This window comes from Papio anubis, chromosome 11 (genome assembly GCF_008728515.1).
Source record: "Papio anubis isolate 15944 chromosome 11, Panubis1.0, whole genome shotgun sequence".
NCBI lineage: Eukaryota > Metazoa > Chordata > Mammalia > Primates > Cercopithecidae > Papio > Papio anubis.
Genome location: NC_044986.1, coordinates 36,686,966 through 36,701,508, shown reverse-complemented (window position 1 = coordinate 36,701,508; position 14,543 = coordinate 36,686,966). Strand labels below are relative to the sequence as shown.

The window sequence follows — 14,543 nt, the reverse complement described above, 5'->3', positions numbered from 1 at the left end:
TCTCTCAGCCTTCATAGAATTGAATATCTGGGTTAGGGTTTGGCTTAAGAGAATGTTGTAGCTGTAGTGGTCTTCTATCCAGACCACTCAGGCTTTCTTCATATAAGCAATAAAGCTGTTGTACTTTCTTGTCATTTTTGTGTTCACTGGAGTAGTGCGTCTAATTTTCCTTAAGAACTTTTTCCTTTACATTCACAAGTTGGCTAACTGACATAAGAGACCTATGTTTTGACCTGTCAGCTTTCAGCATGCCTTCCTCACTAAGCTCAATCATTTCTAGCTTTTGATTTAAAATGAGAGACATGCAAGTCTTTCTTTCACTTGAACACTAGAGGTCATTGTAAAGTATATTAACTGGCCTAATTTCTATTGTTTTGTCTCAGGGAATAGGAGGTCGGAGGACAGGGAGAAAGACAAGGGAACAGGTGTTCAGTGGATCAGAACATACCTAACATTTATCAGTTTAGTTCACCATCTTATACAGGTGCAGTTTGTGGGACCTCAAAATAATTACTACAGTAACATCAAAAATCACTGATTAGGAATCACCACTATGAAATAATAACCATTAAAAAGTTTGAAATATTGCAGATATTACAAAAATGTGACACAAAGTGACCACATGCTCCTGGGAAAATGGCACTGCTAGACTTGGTTGACAGAGGGTTGCCCCAAACCTTTAATTTGTGAAAGACACAGTATCTGCCAAGTGCAATAAAGTGAGGTGTGCCTGTATTTTGTGCCATTGATCTGTATGTCTATCCTTACACCACTACCCCAGTGTCTTTATTATTATATCTTTATATGTAGAAATCTAGTAGTATGAGTCTTCTTATTTTTTTTGTTTTTCAAACTTGTTTTGCTAATCTAGGTCTTTGATCTTTCTTTATAAAGTTTATAAAGATTATAATCATCTTACCAATTCTTGAAAAAGCCTTTTAGGATTTTGATTAGGATTGTATTGAAACTTAAATTAATTTAGAAAGAATTGGCACGTCAGTAGTAGTATTTGAGTTTACATAGTTTATCTCATCTGTATTCATGTTTAATTTCTCTCAGCAGTTATTTTATACTGTCATTTCCCTTCAACCCAAATAACTTCCTAAAACATTTCTAGTGGCCCTGAGAGAGAGCTACTTTAAATTGTGGAGAAAAGCGTAGGGTCAACTTCTGTGCTTTCAATGGGGCCGCTCCAAAATGCAGGTGTTGCCAATATGATAGTATTAAGAGGTAGGGCCTTTTAAGAGGTGATTAGGCCATAAGAACTCCTTCCTTCTTAATGGAATTTAAAAAGGGACTTGGTGCAGTGCTAGGCTAGCTTACTTTCCCTTCTCTGCCTTCTGCCGTGTGAGAGTGCAGCAAGAAGGCCCTCACTAGGCACTGAATGCTGTTTCCATGATCATGGAATTCCAGGTTCCAGACTGTGAGAAAATAAGCTTCTGTTATTTATAAATTACTTACTCTCAGGAATTTTGTTATAGCAGCACAAAATGGGTTAGACATACTCCATATTTGAAAATATATTTTAGATATTTTATAGCCTTTCCTAGAAAACATAATAAAGGCTCATATTAGATAATAAAAGTATATATTTGTAAAGCTTTTACTGTTATTACAAATTATGAGAAATATTTTTAATGTTATTATTAAAGCTTTTCCTGTTGGAAAATATCTCAGCCCATTTAGTATTGTATCTCCTCCGCTGCTTTGGGTGATGGATGGCGACACCAAAAAGCACTGGTAGTTTTTTTTTTTTTCTTTGAAATGGAGTCTCACTCTCTTTCCCAGGCTGGAGTGCAGTGGTGTCATCTTGGTTCACTGCAACCTCCGCCTCCCAGATTCAAGTGATTATTCTGCATCAGCTCCCGAGTAGCTGGGACTACAGGTGCACACCACCATGCCTGGGTAATTTTTTTGTATTTTTGGTAGAGATGGGGTTTCACCATGTTGGCGAGGCTGGTCTCAAACTCCTGACCTCAAGTGATCCACCGCCTTGGCCTCCCAAAGTGCTGGGATCACCGGCATGAGCCACCGTGCCTGGCAGCATTGATAGTTTCTATAGCTCTTTTTCTCTCTGCTTCTCCCTACCACCTTCCACAATTCCCTTAAAAGAAATGACTTGGGCCAGGCGCGGTGGTTCATGCCTGTAATCCCAGCACTTTGGGAGGCCGAGGCGGGCAGATCACAAGGTCAGGAGATCGAGACCATCCTGGCTAACACGGTGAAACCCTGTCTCTACTAAAATAAAAAAAAAAAAACCTAGCCAGGCGTGGTGGCGGGCGCCTGTAGTTCCAGCTACTCGGGAGGCTGAGACAGGAGAATGGCATGAACCCGGGAGGCGGAGCTTGCAGTGAGCTGAGATCGTGCCACTGCACTCCAGCCTGGGCGACAGAGCGAGACTCCGTCTCAAAAAAAAAAAAAAAGAAATGACTTGAAGGATATTGGGACGTGGGACACAAAGTAGTGCGTCTACCAGAGAACATAACAACCTGAAGATAGATGACCTACACTTTCCCCTGAAAGCTGTATACAAAATTAAATTTTATATGCAAACATATATAAATACATTCTTCATTTGTTTCAGCAGCAGCAGTTAGGAAGTAAAAGAAAAATCCTTTCCATAATGACAGGAAAAAAGTAAGATAATAAGTATGTGGGAACTATATGAATAAACTTTGAAATCCATTAAAGTCCACTTGGGTAAATTTAAAGCAGTTCCTAAAAGAGAAGACTGAATATTTTAAGGATATTACTCTTTCTGAATTACTTTCTAGGTATAATGCTATTGTGATCAAAAACGCATTGTCTGTCTTTGGGGAGCTTTTGCGGGGGGGATAGCAGAATTCACTAATCTAGGTCTTTGATCTTTCTTTATAAGTGATTTTAAATATATAATCTGAAGAATAAAGCTAGAATGGCCAGGATATTTTAAAGATATAAATAATGAGAGGGGATTTTCCTTCCTCTAAATACTAAGACTTACGTAATTTTAAAAATATGCTACTGCCGGGCGCGGTGGCTCAAGCCTGTAATCCCAGCACTTTGGGAGGCCGAGACGGGCGGATCACAAGGTCAGGAGATCGAGACGATCCTGGCGAACATGGTGAAACCCCGTCTCTACTAAAAAATACAAAAAAACTAGCCGGGCGAGGTGGCGGGCGCCTGTAGTCCCAGCTACTCCGGAGGCTGAGGCAGGAGAATGGCGGGAACCCGGGAGGCGGAGCTTGCAGTGAGCTGAGATCCGGCCACAGCACTCCAGCCTGGGTGACAGAGCAAGACTCCGTCTCAAAAAAAAAAAAAAAAAAATAAAAAATAAAAATATGCTACTGATGATGGATTTGAAAAATAAATCAATAAAAATGGAATTAATGTTTGTAGAACTATTATGATGATTTTATAAAAAGTACCCTCAAACATTGCTTGGAAAATTAAGTGTTATTCAGCAGATGGTGCTAGAATTATTGGTTAATCATTATATTCCTTCCAGTAAACTCATAGGAAAGGAAAAAAGCTATGTAAGAACAATAAACCATTAAAACATATTGCTCCTTACCAGTAATCAGAGAAGTGCAAATTGAAACAAAGAACCTTATTTTTTTTATTTTTATTTTTTTTTTATTTTTTGAGACGGAGTCTTGCTCTGTCACCCAGGCTGGAGTGCAGTAGTGTGATCTTGGCTCACTGCAACCTCCGCCTCCCAGGTTCAAGCTACTCTCCTGCCTCAGCCTCCCTAGTAGCTCAGACTACAGGCGCACGCCACCACGCCTGGCTAATTTTTGTATTTTTAGTAGAGATGGGGTTTCACCATGTTGGCCAGAATGGTCTCGATCTCCTGACCTCATGATCCACCTGGCTCGGCCTCCCAAAGTATTGGGATTACAGGTGTGAGCCACCATGCCTGAGCCAAAGAATCATTTTATACCAATGAAATGTGATGTCTACAAGTGTGGCAACATTAGTACCCCCAACACTGCAAGTGGGAATACAAATTGGTGTAACTTTTTCTTAGAAAAAAGTTTAGGCCGGGCGCGGTGGCTCAACCCTGTAATCCCAGCACTTTGGGAGGCCGAGACGGGCGGATCACGAGGTCAGGAGATCGAGACCATCCTGGCTAACACGGTGAAACCCCGTCTCTACTAAAAAATACAAAAAACTAGCCGGGCTTGGTGGCGGCGCCTGTAGTCCCAGCTACTCGGGAGGCTGAGGCAGGAGAATGGCGTGAACCCGGGAGGCGGAGCTTGCAGTGAGCTGAAATCGCGCCACTGCACTCCAGCCTGGGCGACAGAGCGAGACTCCGTCTCAAAAAAAAAGAAAAGAAAAAAGTTTGCGAATATGTTTCCGTAAAGGAAGAAATTGTTTCTTTTGATTCATGCTTTCTCTTGTAGTAATCTATCCCAAGGAAATAATGAGAATCTAGAACAAGTTCATTAAAATGCAGTTATAGTAACAAAATAAAAAACTGGTCTAAGTGCAAATTATGGTACATTTATTAAGGTGTTTTTGGAGAATATGTAAAGATATAAGAAAGAAAATCCTAATATTGAGAATAGGTAAAATGATCTTCAGTGTGAATCTCATTTAATTTTTTTAAGTTAATATATCTGCATATGTGTTTTTTAGGGGAATGTATCAAATGATTAGCAGTTCATAGCTAAGATTGTTGAGAATACTAGTTGTTTTTACTTTTTCTTTATAACTTTGTGTACAAGGTAGCTTTTTTCAGGATCTTCCAGAGAATGAGAAAAACAAGCATTATTTATAAAAGCATAAACCTTGTAGGATTTCTGTGCAATATGTTTGTTTTAAGAAAAATGAAAATATAGATGATTGTGGCTTATAAATTTTTATTGATAAATGGTGAAACCTTTATTTGTATAGAGGAATAAAAGATAAAATAATACACGTCCCCAATTAAGTTAATATAAAGTTTAGTAGCTTAAATGGAATTGGTTTCAATTTACAGGTGGAAAGACTGTTTTTGAGATGGAGTCTCGCTCTGTTGCCCAGGCTGGAATGTAGTGGCACGATCTGGGCTAACTCAACCTCCATCTCCCAGGTCCAAGCAATTCTCCCGCCTCAGCCTCCTGAGTAGCTGGGATTACAGGTGCGCGCCACCACATCCAGCTAATTTTTGTATTTTTAGTACAGACGGGATTTCACCGTGTTGATCAGGTTGGTTTCCAACACCTGTCCTCGTGATGCACCTGCCTCAGCCTCCCAAAGTGCTAGGATTACAGGCATGACTCACCGTGCCCAGCCGAAAGACTCTTAATAGATTAAAACACAAATAAAAAGATACACTTGAATTTTTCAATATTGATTTCTCTTATGTAGTTCATTAAATAATTCACTTTGAAAAGACTTCTGACTCAACAATTTACAGCTCTCTAGTTTCTTGAAATTCCATAAGTTGAAGATTTTTATAGCATTTGTTTAATATATTTTTGTGCTAAGTGTTTTGTCAGGAAAAAAGTTGTGATGTTCACCTTAGCAAATTTCACAGCTTTGGCAAGACTTGTTTCTAAATACGACAACTCTCATTTAATGGAGGAAAATAATAAAATGATCTTTAAAATAATCCAGATTCAGAGGATTAAAATAAGATGGTAATAAGCTTTATAATCTTTAAATTGATTCTCTAGGTAAGATTACCTATATTATTTTTGTGTAACTGAATTTAAGCCAAAAATCCATTAAATAAACAGTATAGGACTATGAGAGATGGAGGAAACCCTTTGGGTTAATGGTGGTGTCACTGTAACAAATGGCTTAACTCTTCTACTGTCATCCCTCCCTCATGTTTTCAGTTGTTTATTAAGGAGAGAGCTTCTTAAAAACTTAAGGACTACTTTCTACCTTAGAGCTATAGAGTCATAAGCTCTGGGAACTTCTAGGCATATATGCTTCTAAGAAGCTCACAGTAGATTATATAACAGTCGCTTCTGCCTATGAGCCAACCAATCTAGGTGGACCAGTTTCTGCATCCTGAAGGAAGCAACTCCTCCTAGGAAGTAGAAATTCCAGTTGAAATCTGCAACTTTATTTGTATTTTTTTTTTAAGATGGAGTGTCACTCTGTCACCCAGGCTAGAATTCAGTGGCGCAGTCTTGGCTTACTGCAACCTCAGCCTCCTGAGTAGCTGGGATTACAGACTTGCACCACCATGCCTGGCTAATTTTTGTATTGTCAGTCGAGATAGGGTTTTGCCATGTTGGCCAGACTGGTGTCAAACTCCTGCCCTCAAATGATCTGCTCACCCGGCCTCCAAAAGTGCTGGGTTTACAGGCGTGAGCCACCGCACCTGGCCTACGTCTCCAGCTTTACTCCTATTTAGTTTTATGCCAACAACTTGTTTTTTAATAATAAATAAATATTCCTAAATGTATTAAGAATAATAAATGCAAAGAAAATAGTTTTTGAGTTACAGAAGAAGATTTCGCATCATTTTGTTATTTGCCATACTATACATAATGTATTATTTTAGAATTCAGCTGAGGGGAGACGACATGAGTTGGTTTCTTTAACTTTTCCTTATCTTCTGGCGCTATTTTACTTTTTTTTTTTTTTTTTTTTTTGTGAGACAGAGTCTGTCACTATTGCCCGGTCTGGAGTGCAGTGGTGCGATCTTGGCACACTGCTACCTCCACCTCCCAGGTTCAAGTGTTTTTCCTGCCTCAGCCTCTTGAGTAGCTAGAATTACAGGTGCATGCCACCACCCCCGGCTAATGTTTGTATTTTTAGCAGAGATGGGGTTTCACCACTTTAGCCAGGCTGGTCTCAAACTCCTGACCTCAGGTGATCTGCCTGCATTGGCCTCCCAAAGTACTGGAATTACAGGCTTAAGCCACTGCGCCTGGTCATCTCCTGGCTATTTTATTAGCTCTGTTTGTTGTATGTCATATAAACTTTTTTATTCTTATTGGTTCATTTTATTGGAAGGGTTGACATCACAAACAGAATTCCAGCAGGGTGCCTGTAATCCAGCACTTTAGGAAGCCAAGGCAGGAGGATTGCTTGAGGTCAGTAGTTCTGCAACAACCTCGGCAATAGAGTGAGACTCCTTCTCTACAAAATATTTTAAAAATTAGCCTGATGTGGTGGCACACACCTGTAATCCCAGCCACTTGGGAGGCTGAGGCGGGAGGATGGCTTTAGCCCAGGAAGTCAAGGCTTGCAGTGAGCCGTGATTGTGCCACTGCACTGAAGCCTGGGCAACAGAGCAAGATCCTGTCTTTAAAGAAAACAAACTTAACAACAACAAAAATAAACAGAGAACTCCAGAACTCTCTGGCTTAGAAAATCTCACACCTAAAAGTGTTGAAAATGATGAAGACCTGTGTGAATAGTAAAGAGACACCTGGAAGGTCCCTCATATTCGTAGCAACAGGTGAAATGACAGAACTGTTAGACGTTTATTTATTTATTTGATTCATGAATCAGGCAGTCTCCTGAGCCAGAGTAGGCTCTGAGGATTCCCCTGTTAGATGTTTAACAGAGAATCAGAATAAGAGACAAGCTAAGAGCCCTCCTGGGGTTGGAGGAAACCTCAAACATTGGCAACAGCATGCCCCTGCAAAGGGGCCCGGCTTTTACTGGATCAGGCAAAGGAAATTAGAAACTAGTTTCAGATGAATTTTTAAAACTTACCAAAATGAATGAGATGTAGCTAACAGTACTTAGAAGTTTAAATTTAAAAAGCAGATCTCAAATCAATACCCTAATCATCCACATTAGGAAACTAGAAAAAGAAGAGCAAACTAAACCCAAAGCAGGCAGAAAGAGGGAAATAGTAAAGATGCGAGAGCAGAAAGAAATGAAGTAATGTAAAAAATGATAAAATCAACAAAACTAAAAACTGTTTTTTTAAAAAAGATCAACCAATTAGGTAAACTTTAGCTCTGATCAAGAAAAATAGAAGACTCAAGTTACTAATCACAAATGAAATAGAGGAAGTCAGAAGTAAAAAAAATTGGGGAATACAGTGAACAATGTGTATGCCAGCAGTTTAGAGAATTTGATGAAATAGGCAAATTCCTAGAAAGTTACAAACTTACCAATACTGATGTAAGGCGAAACAGAAAATCTGAATAAACCTATGATGCAGATTGAATTGTGTCCCCCTAAAACATGAATCCACCCCTGGTACCTGTGAATGTGACTTTATTTGGAAATAACAGTAGTCTTCCCGCTTGTAAAGGGATGCCTGAAACTACAGATCGTACCAAATCCTATATATACTATGTTTTTTCCTGTACACACATACCTATGATAAAGCTTAATTTGTAAATTAATCACAATAAGAGATTAACAACTAATAATAAAATTGAACAATTATAACAAAAGTTATGTGAATATTCTCTCTCTTTTCTCAAAATATATTACTGTACTGTACCATGGGTAACTGTGGAAAGCAAAACTGCAGTTAAGAGGAGACCACTGTAAGGTCTTTGCAGATGTAATCAATTTATGATGAAGTTATACTGGATTAGAGTGGACCCTAAATCCAATGACTGTTGCCTTATAAGAAGAAAGAGACTTGGAGACACAGACACACACACAGAGGGAAGAGGACCATGTAAAGATGGAGACAGAGATTGGAGTTACACTGCCACAAGGCAAGGAATGCCAAGGATTGTCAGCAACCACCAGAAGCTAGGAAGAGGCAAGGAAGGACTCTTCTCTAGAGCTTTCAGAGGGAAAATGACCATGCTGACACCCTAATTTTGGGTGCCTGGATTCCAGAGCTGTGAGAGAATAAATCTCTGCTGTTTTAAGCCACCCAGTTTGTGAAAAAATGTAGCACCCCTAGGGAACTAATACAACTTAGAGCAAGCATTGAGATTAAATTAGTAATTTATAAACTTCCATCAAAGAAAAGCCTATGGCCAGATATCTTCACTGGTATATATATTTTTTCTTTCTTTTTTTAAATAGAGATGGGGTCTCATGATGTTGCCCAGGCTGGTCTCGAACTCCTGGGCTCAAGCGATCTGCCCGCCTCAGCCTCCCAAAGTGCTGGGATTACAGGTGTGAGCCACCACGCTCTGCCTTCACTGACATATTCTATTAGACATTTAAAGATGAATTAATACCATTTCTTCACAAACTTTTTCAAAGTATAGAAGAAGAGGGAAGACGTCCTTATTCTGTGAGGCCAGTATTATTTATACGAAAGCCAAAGATATCACAAGAAAACTACAGACAAATACCATTTATGAGTACCAGCACAAAAAAGTCCTCAACAAAACATTAGCAAACCAAATTTTGCAATATATAAAAAGTGTTACATACCACAACCAAATGGAATGTATCCCAGGAGTGCAAAGTTGGTTTAACACCCTATCTATCTATCTATCTATCTATCTATCTATCTATATCTATTTATTTATTTATTTATTTATTTATTTTGTCTCACCCTGTCGTCCAGGCTGGAGCACAGTGGCACAATCATGGCTCACTGCAGCCTTGACCTCCCAGGCTCAGGAAATATTCCTGCCTCAGCCCCCAGGTAGCTGGGACTACAGGTGTGCACCACCATGCCCAACTGTTAATAATTTTTTAACTGATCTGTAGAGACTGGGGTCTCCCTCTGTTGTGCTCAGGCTGGTCTCGAACTCCTGGGCTCAGGCGATCCTCCTGCCTCAGCCTTCCAAAGAGCTGGAATTACAGGCATGAGCCACTGTACCTGGCTGGTTTAACACACTTACGTCAATTACTGTAATACAATGTATTAATACAGTAAGTGACACAGACCACATGATCATCTCTGTAGACACCCTCCAAAATAGCATTTGGCCAAATCCAGCACTTTTTCTTGATGTAAAAACAAACCCAACAAACTAGGAATAGAAGGGAACTTTCTCAACCTGAACTACAAAAACACCCAACTAAAAGATGGAACAGCTTCCCCCAAAATCAGGAACAAGGCAGGATGTCCACTCTCACCATGTACATCCACCGTTGTACATGAGGTTCTAGCCAGGGAAATTAGGCAATAAAAAGAAACCAAAGTCATTCACATTGCAAAAGAAGAGGTAAAACTGTCTCGGTTTACAGATGACATGATGATGTATATAGAAAATCCCAAGAAATCTACAAAACACTGTTAGAGTTTAACAAGTTCAGCAAGGTTCAGAATACCACATCATTTTTAAAAAAACATAATTGTATTGCTATACACTAGCAGTGAACAATATGAACATGAAAGTTTGAAAACTACAGTAGCGTCAAAAAGATACAACACTTAGGAATAAATATAAAAGAAGTATAAGACTCATATGTTGTAAATTACAAAATATTGCTGAAAGAAATTACATGGAAAGACATGTTCATGGATCAGAAGACTTAAAATTGTTACCATGGTATTACTTCCCAAATTGATATGCGGATTCAGTGCATTTTCTACCAAAATCCCAACTGACTTATTTGCAGAGATTCACAAGCTGGTCCTAAAATTCATATGAAAATTTAAGAGACTTCAAATAGTCTAAACAATCTTGTAAAAGAAGAACAAATTGGGAGGATTTACACTTTACCAGTTTCAAAACTTACTATAAAACTACCTTGGGCAGCTTAATGTGATGCTGGCTTGAGGATAGATATATAAATAGTGGAATAGAATCGAGTGTCCAGAAGTAAAATGTATGGCCAGTGACTTTAGACAAGAGTTCTAAAACAGTTCTTTGGGGGAAAGAATTGTTTTTTCACCAAAAGGTGCTGGAACCAAGTGAGTATCCACATGCGAGAGAATGGGGTTGGACCCGTTCCTTATGCCATACACTAAATTAACTTGACATGTATTATAGGCCTAAAAGTAAGCCCTAAAACTATAAAATTCTTAGAAGAAAGCATAGGGTTAAATCTTCATGGCCAAGTTTTTTAGGTATAACATCAAAAGCACAAGTGACGAAAAATACATAGATTGGAATTCACTAAAATTAAAGCTTTCGTGCTACTAACAGTACCGTCGGTACTCTCAAGTAATAAAACTCAAAGAATGGAAGAAAATATTTGCAAATCATATATCTAATAATGAACTTGTTTCAGAATATATCAAGAATTCTTACAGTGCAACAGTAAAATGGTAAATGACTCAATAAAAAATGAGCAAGGATCTCGGCCGGGTGCGGTGGCTCACGCCTGTAATCCCAGCACTTTGGGAGGCCGAGGCAGGTGGATCATGAGGTCAAGAGATGGAGACCATCCTGGCCAACACGGTGAAACCCCGTCACTACTAAAAATACAAAAAGCCAGGCATGATGGTACGTGCCTACAGTCTCAGCTGCTCGGGAGGCTGAGGCAGGAGAATCATTTGAACCCGGGAGGCGGAGGTTGCAGTGAGCCAAGATCGCACCACTGTGCTCCAGCCTAGGCAACAGAGTGAGACTCTGTCTCAAAAAAAAAAAAAATCAATGATCTGAATGGACATTTTTCCAAAGAAGGTATAATGTGCCAATAAGCACATGAAAAGATGCTCAACATCATTAGTCAATTAGGAAAATACAAACCTTAAACCATGAGATGTACCACTTCTTATCTACTAAAATGGGTGTAATAAAAAAGATAACAAGTGTTCATAAGTATGTGGAGAAGTCAGAACCCGTATACATTGTTTTTGGAAATATAAATGATGTAGCTGCTTTGGCAAATGGTTCAGCCTTCCTCAAAATAGTTAATGTGATAGAGAAATTTATAAAAGAGAATGTTGGCAAATACAGCTATAATAAAGGTTCTCATTATTTATAAGACCTAAAATATTTCATTTAAATTTTTTAATACATTATATAGCAAACTTACTGTGCCTTATATAGCAGTGTTTAAGGATCATTATTTTAGTTTGACTATGCCAGTGCTTCATATTAAGCTTTTTACAATATATAATCCATGCTAAATACATATTTTGGTTGTGCTTTTCACATAAATCTTAGGATGAGAAATTATAGAAAGCCAGTTGCAAATATCAGTGGGTATTTTTTAAATTTTTGAGGGAATCATTTGTGCATTATAACATGTCTTCAATGTGTTGTTTAATTCCTTTTCATTGTGCTATGTCCCATTTTCTTATTTAGAGCACTTAGATATGGAAATAAAGACATTAATTCATACATTAAAGTGATTTCAAATAAATTATATGCGCTAGAACTTAAAGAACACTTAAATATGCACTTAGCTTTTTAAAAATACTTTTATTTTCTGTTATTGTAAGATACAAGAGTGGAGGTAGGTGCAAAGTATTGTCAACTTGGTCCAGTGCTCCTGCAGTCTGGGATTAGAGGCTGGGAATCTCAGGGATGATTATAGTACAGCGTATTGGAACTTTTTGGTCAGAGAAACTTTCTGATCTACTTTTCTTTTTTTGAGACAAAATCTTGCTCTGTCACCCAGGCTGGAGTGCAGTAGCATAATCTCAAGTGCAACCCCCACCTCCCAGGTTCAAGTGATTCTCAGGCCTCAGCCTCCTGAGTAGTTGGCATTACAGGCATGCGCCACCATGCCCAGCTAATTTTTGTATTTTTAGTAGAGACTGGGTTTCACCATGTTGGCCAGGCTGGTCTCGAACTCCTGACCTCAAGTGATCCGCCTGCCTCAGCCTCCCTAAGTGCTGGGATTATAGGCATGAGCCACAGCGCCCGTTTGGATTCACTGTTTATATTTCAAAGCTGTTCAAACATAGATATACTGTAACAAAAGACAATGCATTGCTTACACTCAGAACATGCAGTGCATTCTAGTTTTCAGTTCATTTTGCTAGTGCTGCTTTTGACCAGTTAATCTATTTTACAACCCATTAAAGGTTTGAGAACCACAGTTTTTGAAAAGTAATCTAAAGACAGAATAGTGAATTGAGATGTATTCTGAGTTTTTCTTCCTAATGGCCTTTTAAAAGTGTTTGTGTTTTGTGTCTGGTGAAAAATAGATCTCATGCTAGGATCCTCAAATGAGATTTGGAATTTAAAATTTTTTTTTTCTTGTAAATTAAAAACATTCTGTCTGAATTGAGTTGCCTGTGAAAGATAACTATAGTATAATAGAGTGCTTTCAAGGAAATTATCCCTCTGGCACTTAAAGTTTAATTAGACTAAGTTTTGAACAAAACTCATAGTAAAAAAAAAAGTGGATAAAATCCAACTAAAGAATATATTTACATTTATTTTGCTTTTATACTTTTTCATAAAATTTATACTGAAGTTTTAAAATATTTTAATTGCATCAAATTAATTTGCCTTATTTGCTACTAACTTTGTCTTTGATTTCGTATCTGTGCTTTTGTTATTGAATGGGAAAAGACTTGTGCAACTATTTCACCAAGTATTTTTGCAGGGACACTTAGTCGGTCTGGATGAACCAGCTTCGGGAGCTGGGCAAGAAGCTCTGCTTAAACAAGAGCAAGCAAAAATCATTCGATTCGAGAGACAAGCAGAAGAATTCCTCAATGCAGTCTTTTATAGAAAAGGTTGGTTTCAGTGAAGATGATATTTAGCATCTGCTTGTCTTGTATTATTAATCTCCTTAATTTCGATGTCATTTTTAAAGTTCCTCTTAAAAAGATTATTCTTTATTGATGATATAATTTATATTGTTCTATATCCCTTGGGTCAAGTTCAAATTGGAATTAGGGTTAAGGTAAACCCTGTTTGCCACATTTAGGCTCTGACGTGATGGTGAGTTAATAGTTTAGAAAATTATTACGAAATTCTAAAAATGTTAAGCTCTCAGTAGTACTATATTTTGTTAGACAACTTATAGAGACAGTTACTGTTTTAATCACTGATAACTAAAACCAACTGTAGTTTTTTTTTTCTTTTAGTGATTCCAACCTGAAATTTCATTTGGAGAGAAAATGTAGTTATATCATAAAATTAGATTTGTAAGCATTTTTTTCCTTGATACAGTCTTGTTTCACTAAAATTTTCTATATTAAAATTAGGGAAATTATTATTATGTAGTAAAACTTTTCCCGCTGCATTTGAGGTGGCATTTAATAGCTCACCCTCTTGCATTTTTAAAATTTATCTTTCTCCTTGAAACTTTTGTAGGCATATTTTACATTTCTTTTGAAATACAGAAAAGTTCTTCAGTCATGGAGTCTTGAAGCTTATAAATCCTTCATAGAGGCATTCAGATTTATTCTCTATTCACAAAGCATAATTGCCATCAGCCAGAACCTTCAGGAAAGTTCCCTTCATATTGCCTTCTAGTGAACAGTCTTTACTTTTAAGAAATTCTAAATGGATTTATACTTCTTATACTTTTCCTCCATTTCCAAGATGGTGGTTACTATGATGGGTTCTAAAAGTTTCATACAAACTCTTGATAATCTTAAATATTCTTATTTAATCTTCAGCAGACTCAGTGATTCCATTTTCTTTAATAATTCTTCATATGTTCTAGTTTACACCTCTCATTCCTCTGGAAATTCCCTCCTTCCCTTTGACATTGGTTAAAAGTCTCATAAGTGCTGGTTCTGTTGGGTTTCTTTACAGTTGGACACTAACTGGGCTTCTACTTAATGTGATCAGTATTTCCAAAAGGTGGTGTGAAGT

The 14,543-nt window shown here is 38.0% G+C and overlaps 1 protein-coding gene across 12 annotated transcripts in view; it reads left to right on the top strand.

Annotated features, from left to right (window-relative positions):
* LCOR (ligand dependent nuclear receptor corepressor) overlaps positions 1–14,543 on the top strand; it is a 165,747-nt gene that overhangs the window by 99,034 nt on the left and 52,170 nt on the right. For 8 of the 12 annotated variants that reach the window (XM_031652141.1, XM_031652140.1, XM_031652142.1 and 5 more), the window contains one exon: positions 13,321–13,453. The exons of the other annotated variants lie outside the window; for them this stretch is intronic. Coding sequence is in view for 3 of the 8 variants with exons in the window: in XM_031652140.1 (XP_031508000.1) it covers positions 13,321–13,453 (133 nt within the window). In the remaining 5 variants the exon portion in view is untranslated. The remainder of the gene's footprint in view (positions 1–13,320; positions 13,454–14,543) is intronic. 12 annotated transcript variants of the gene reach the window in all.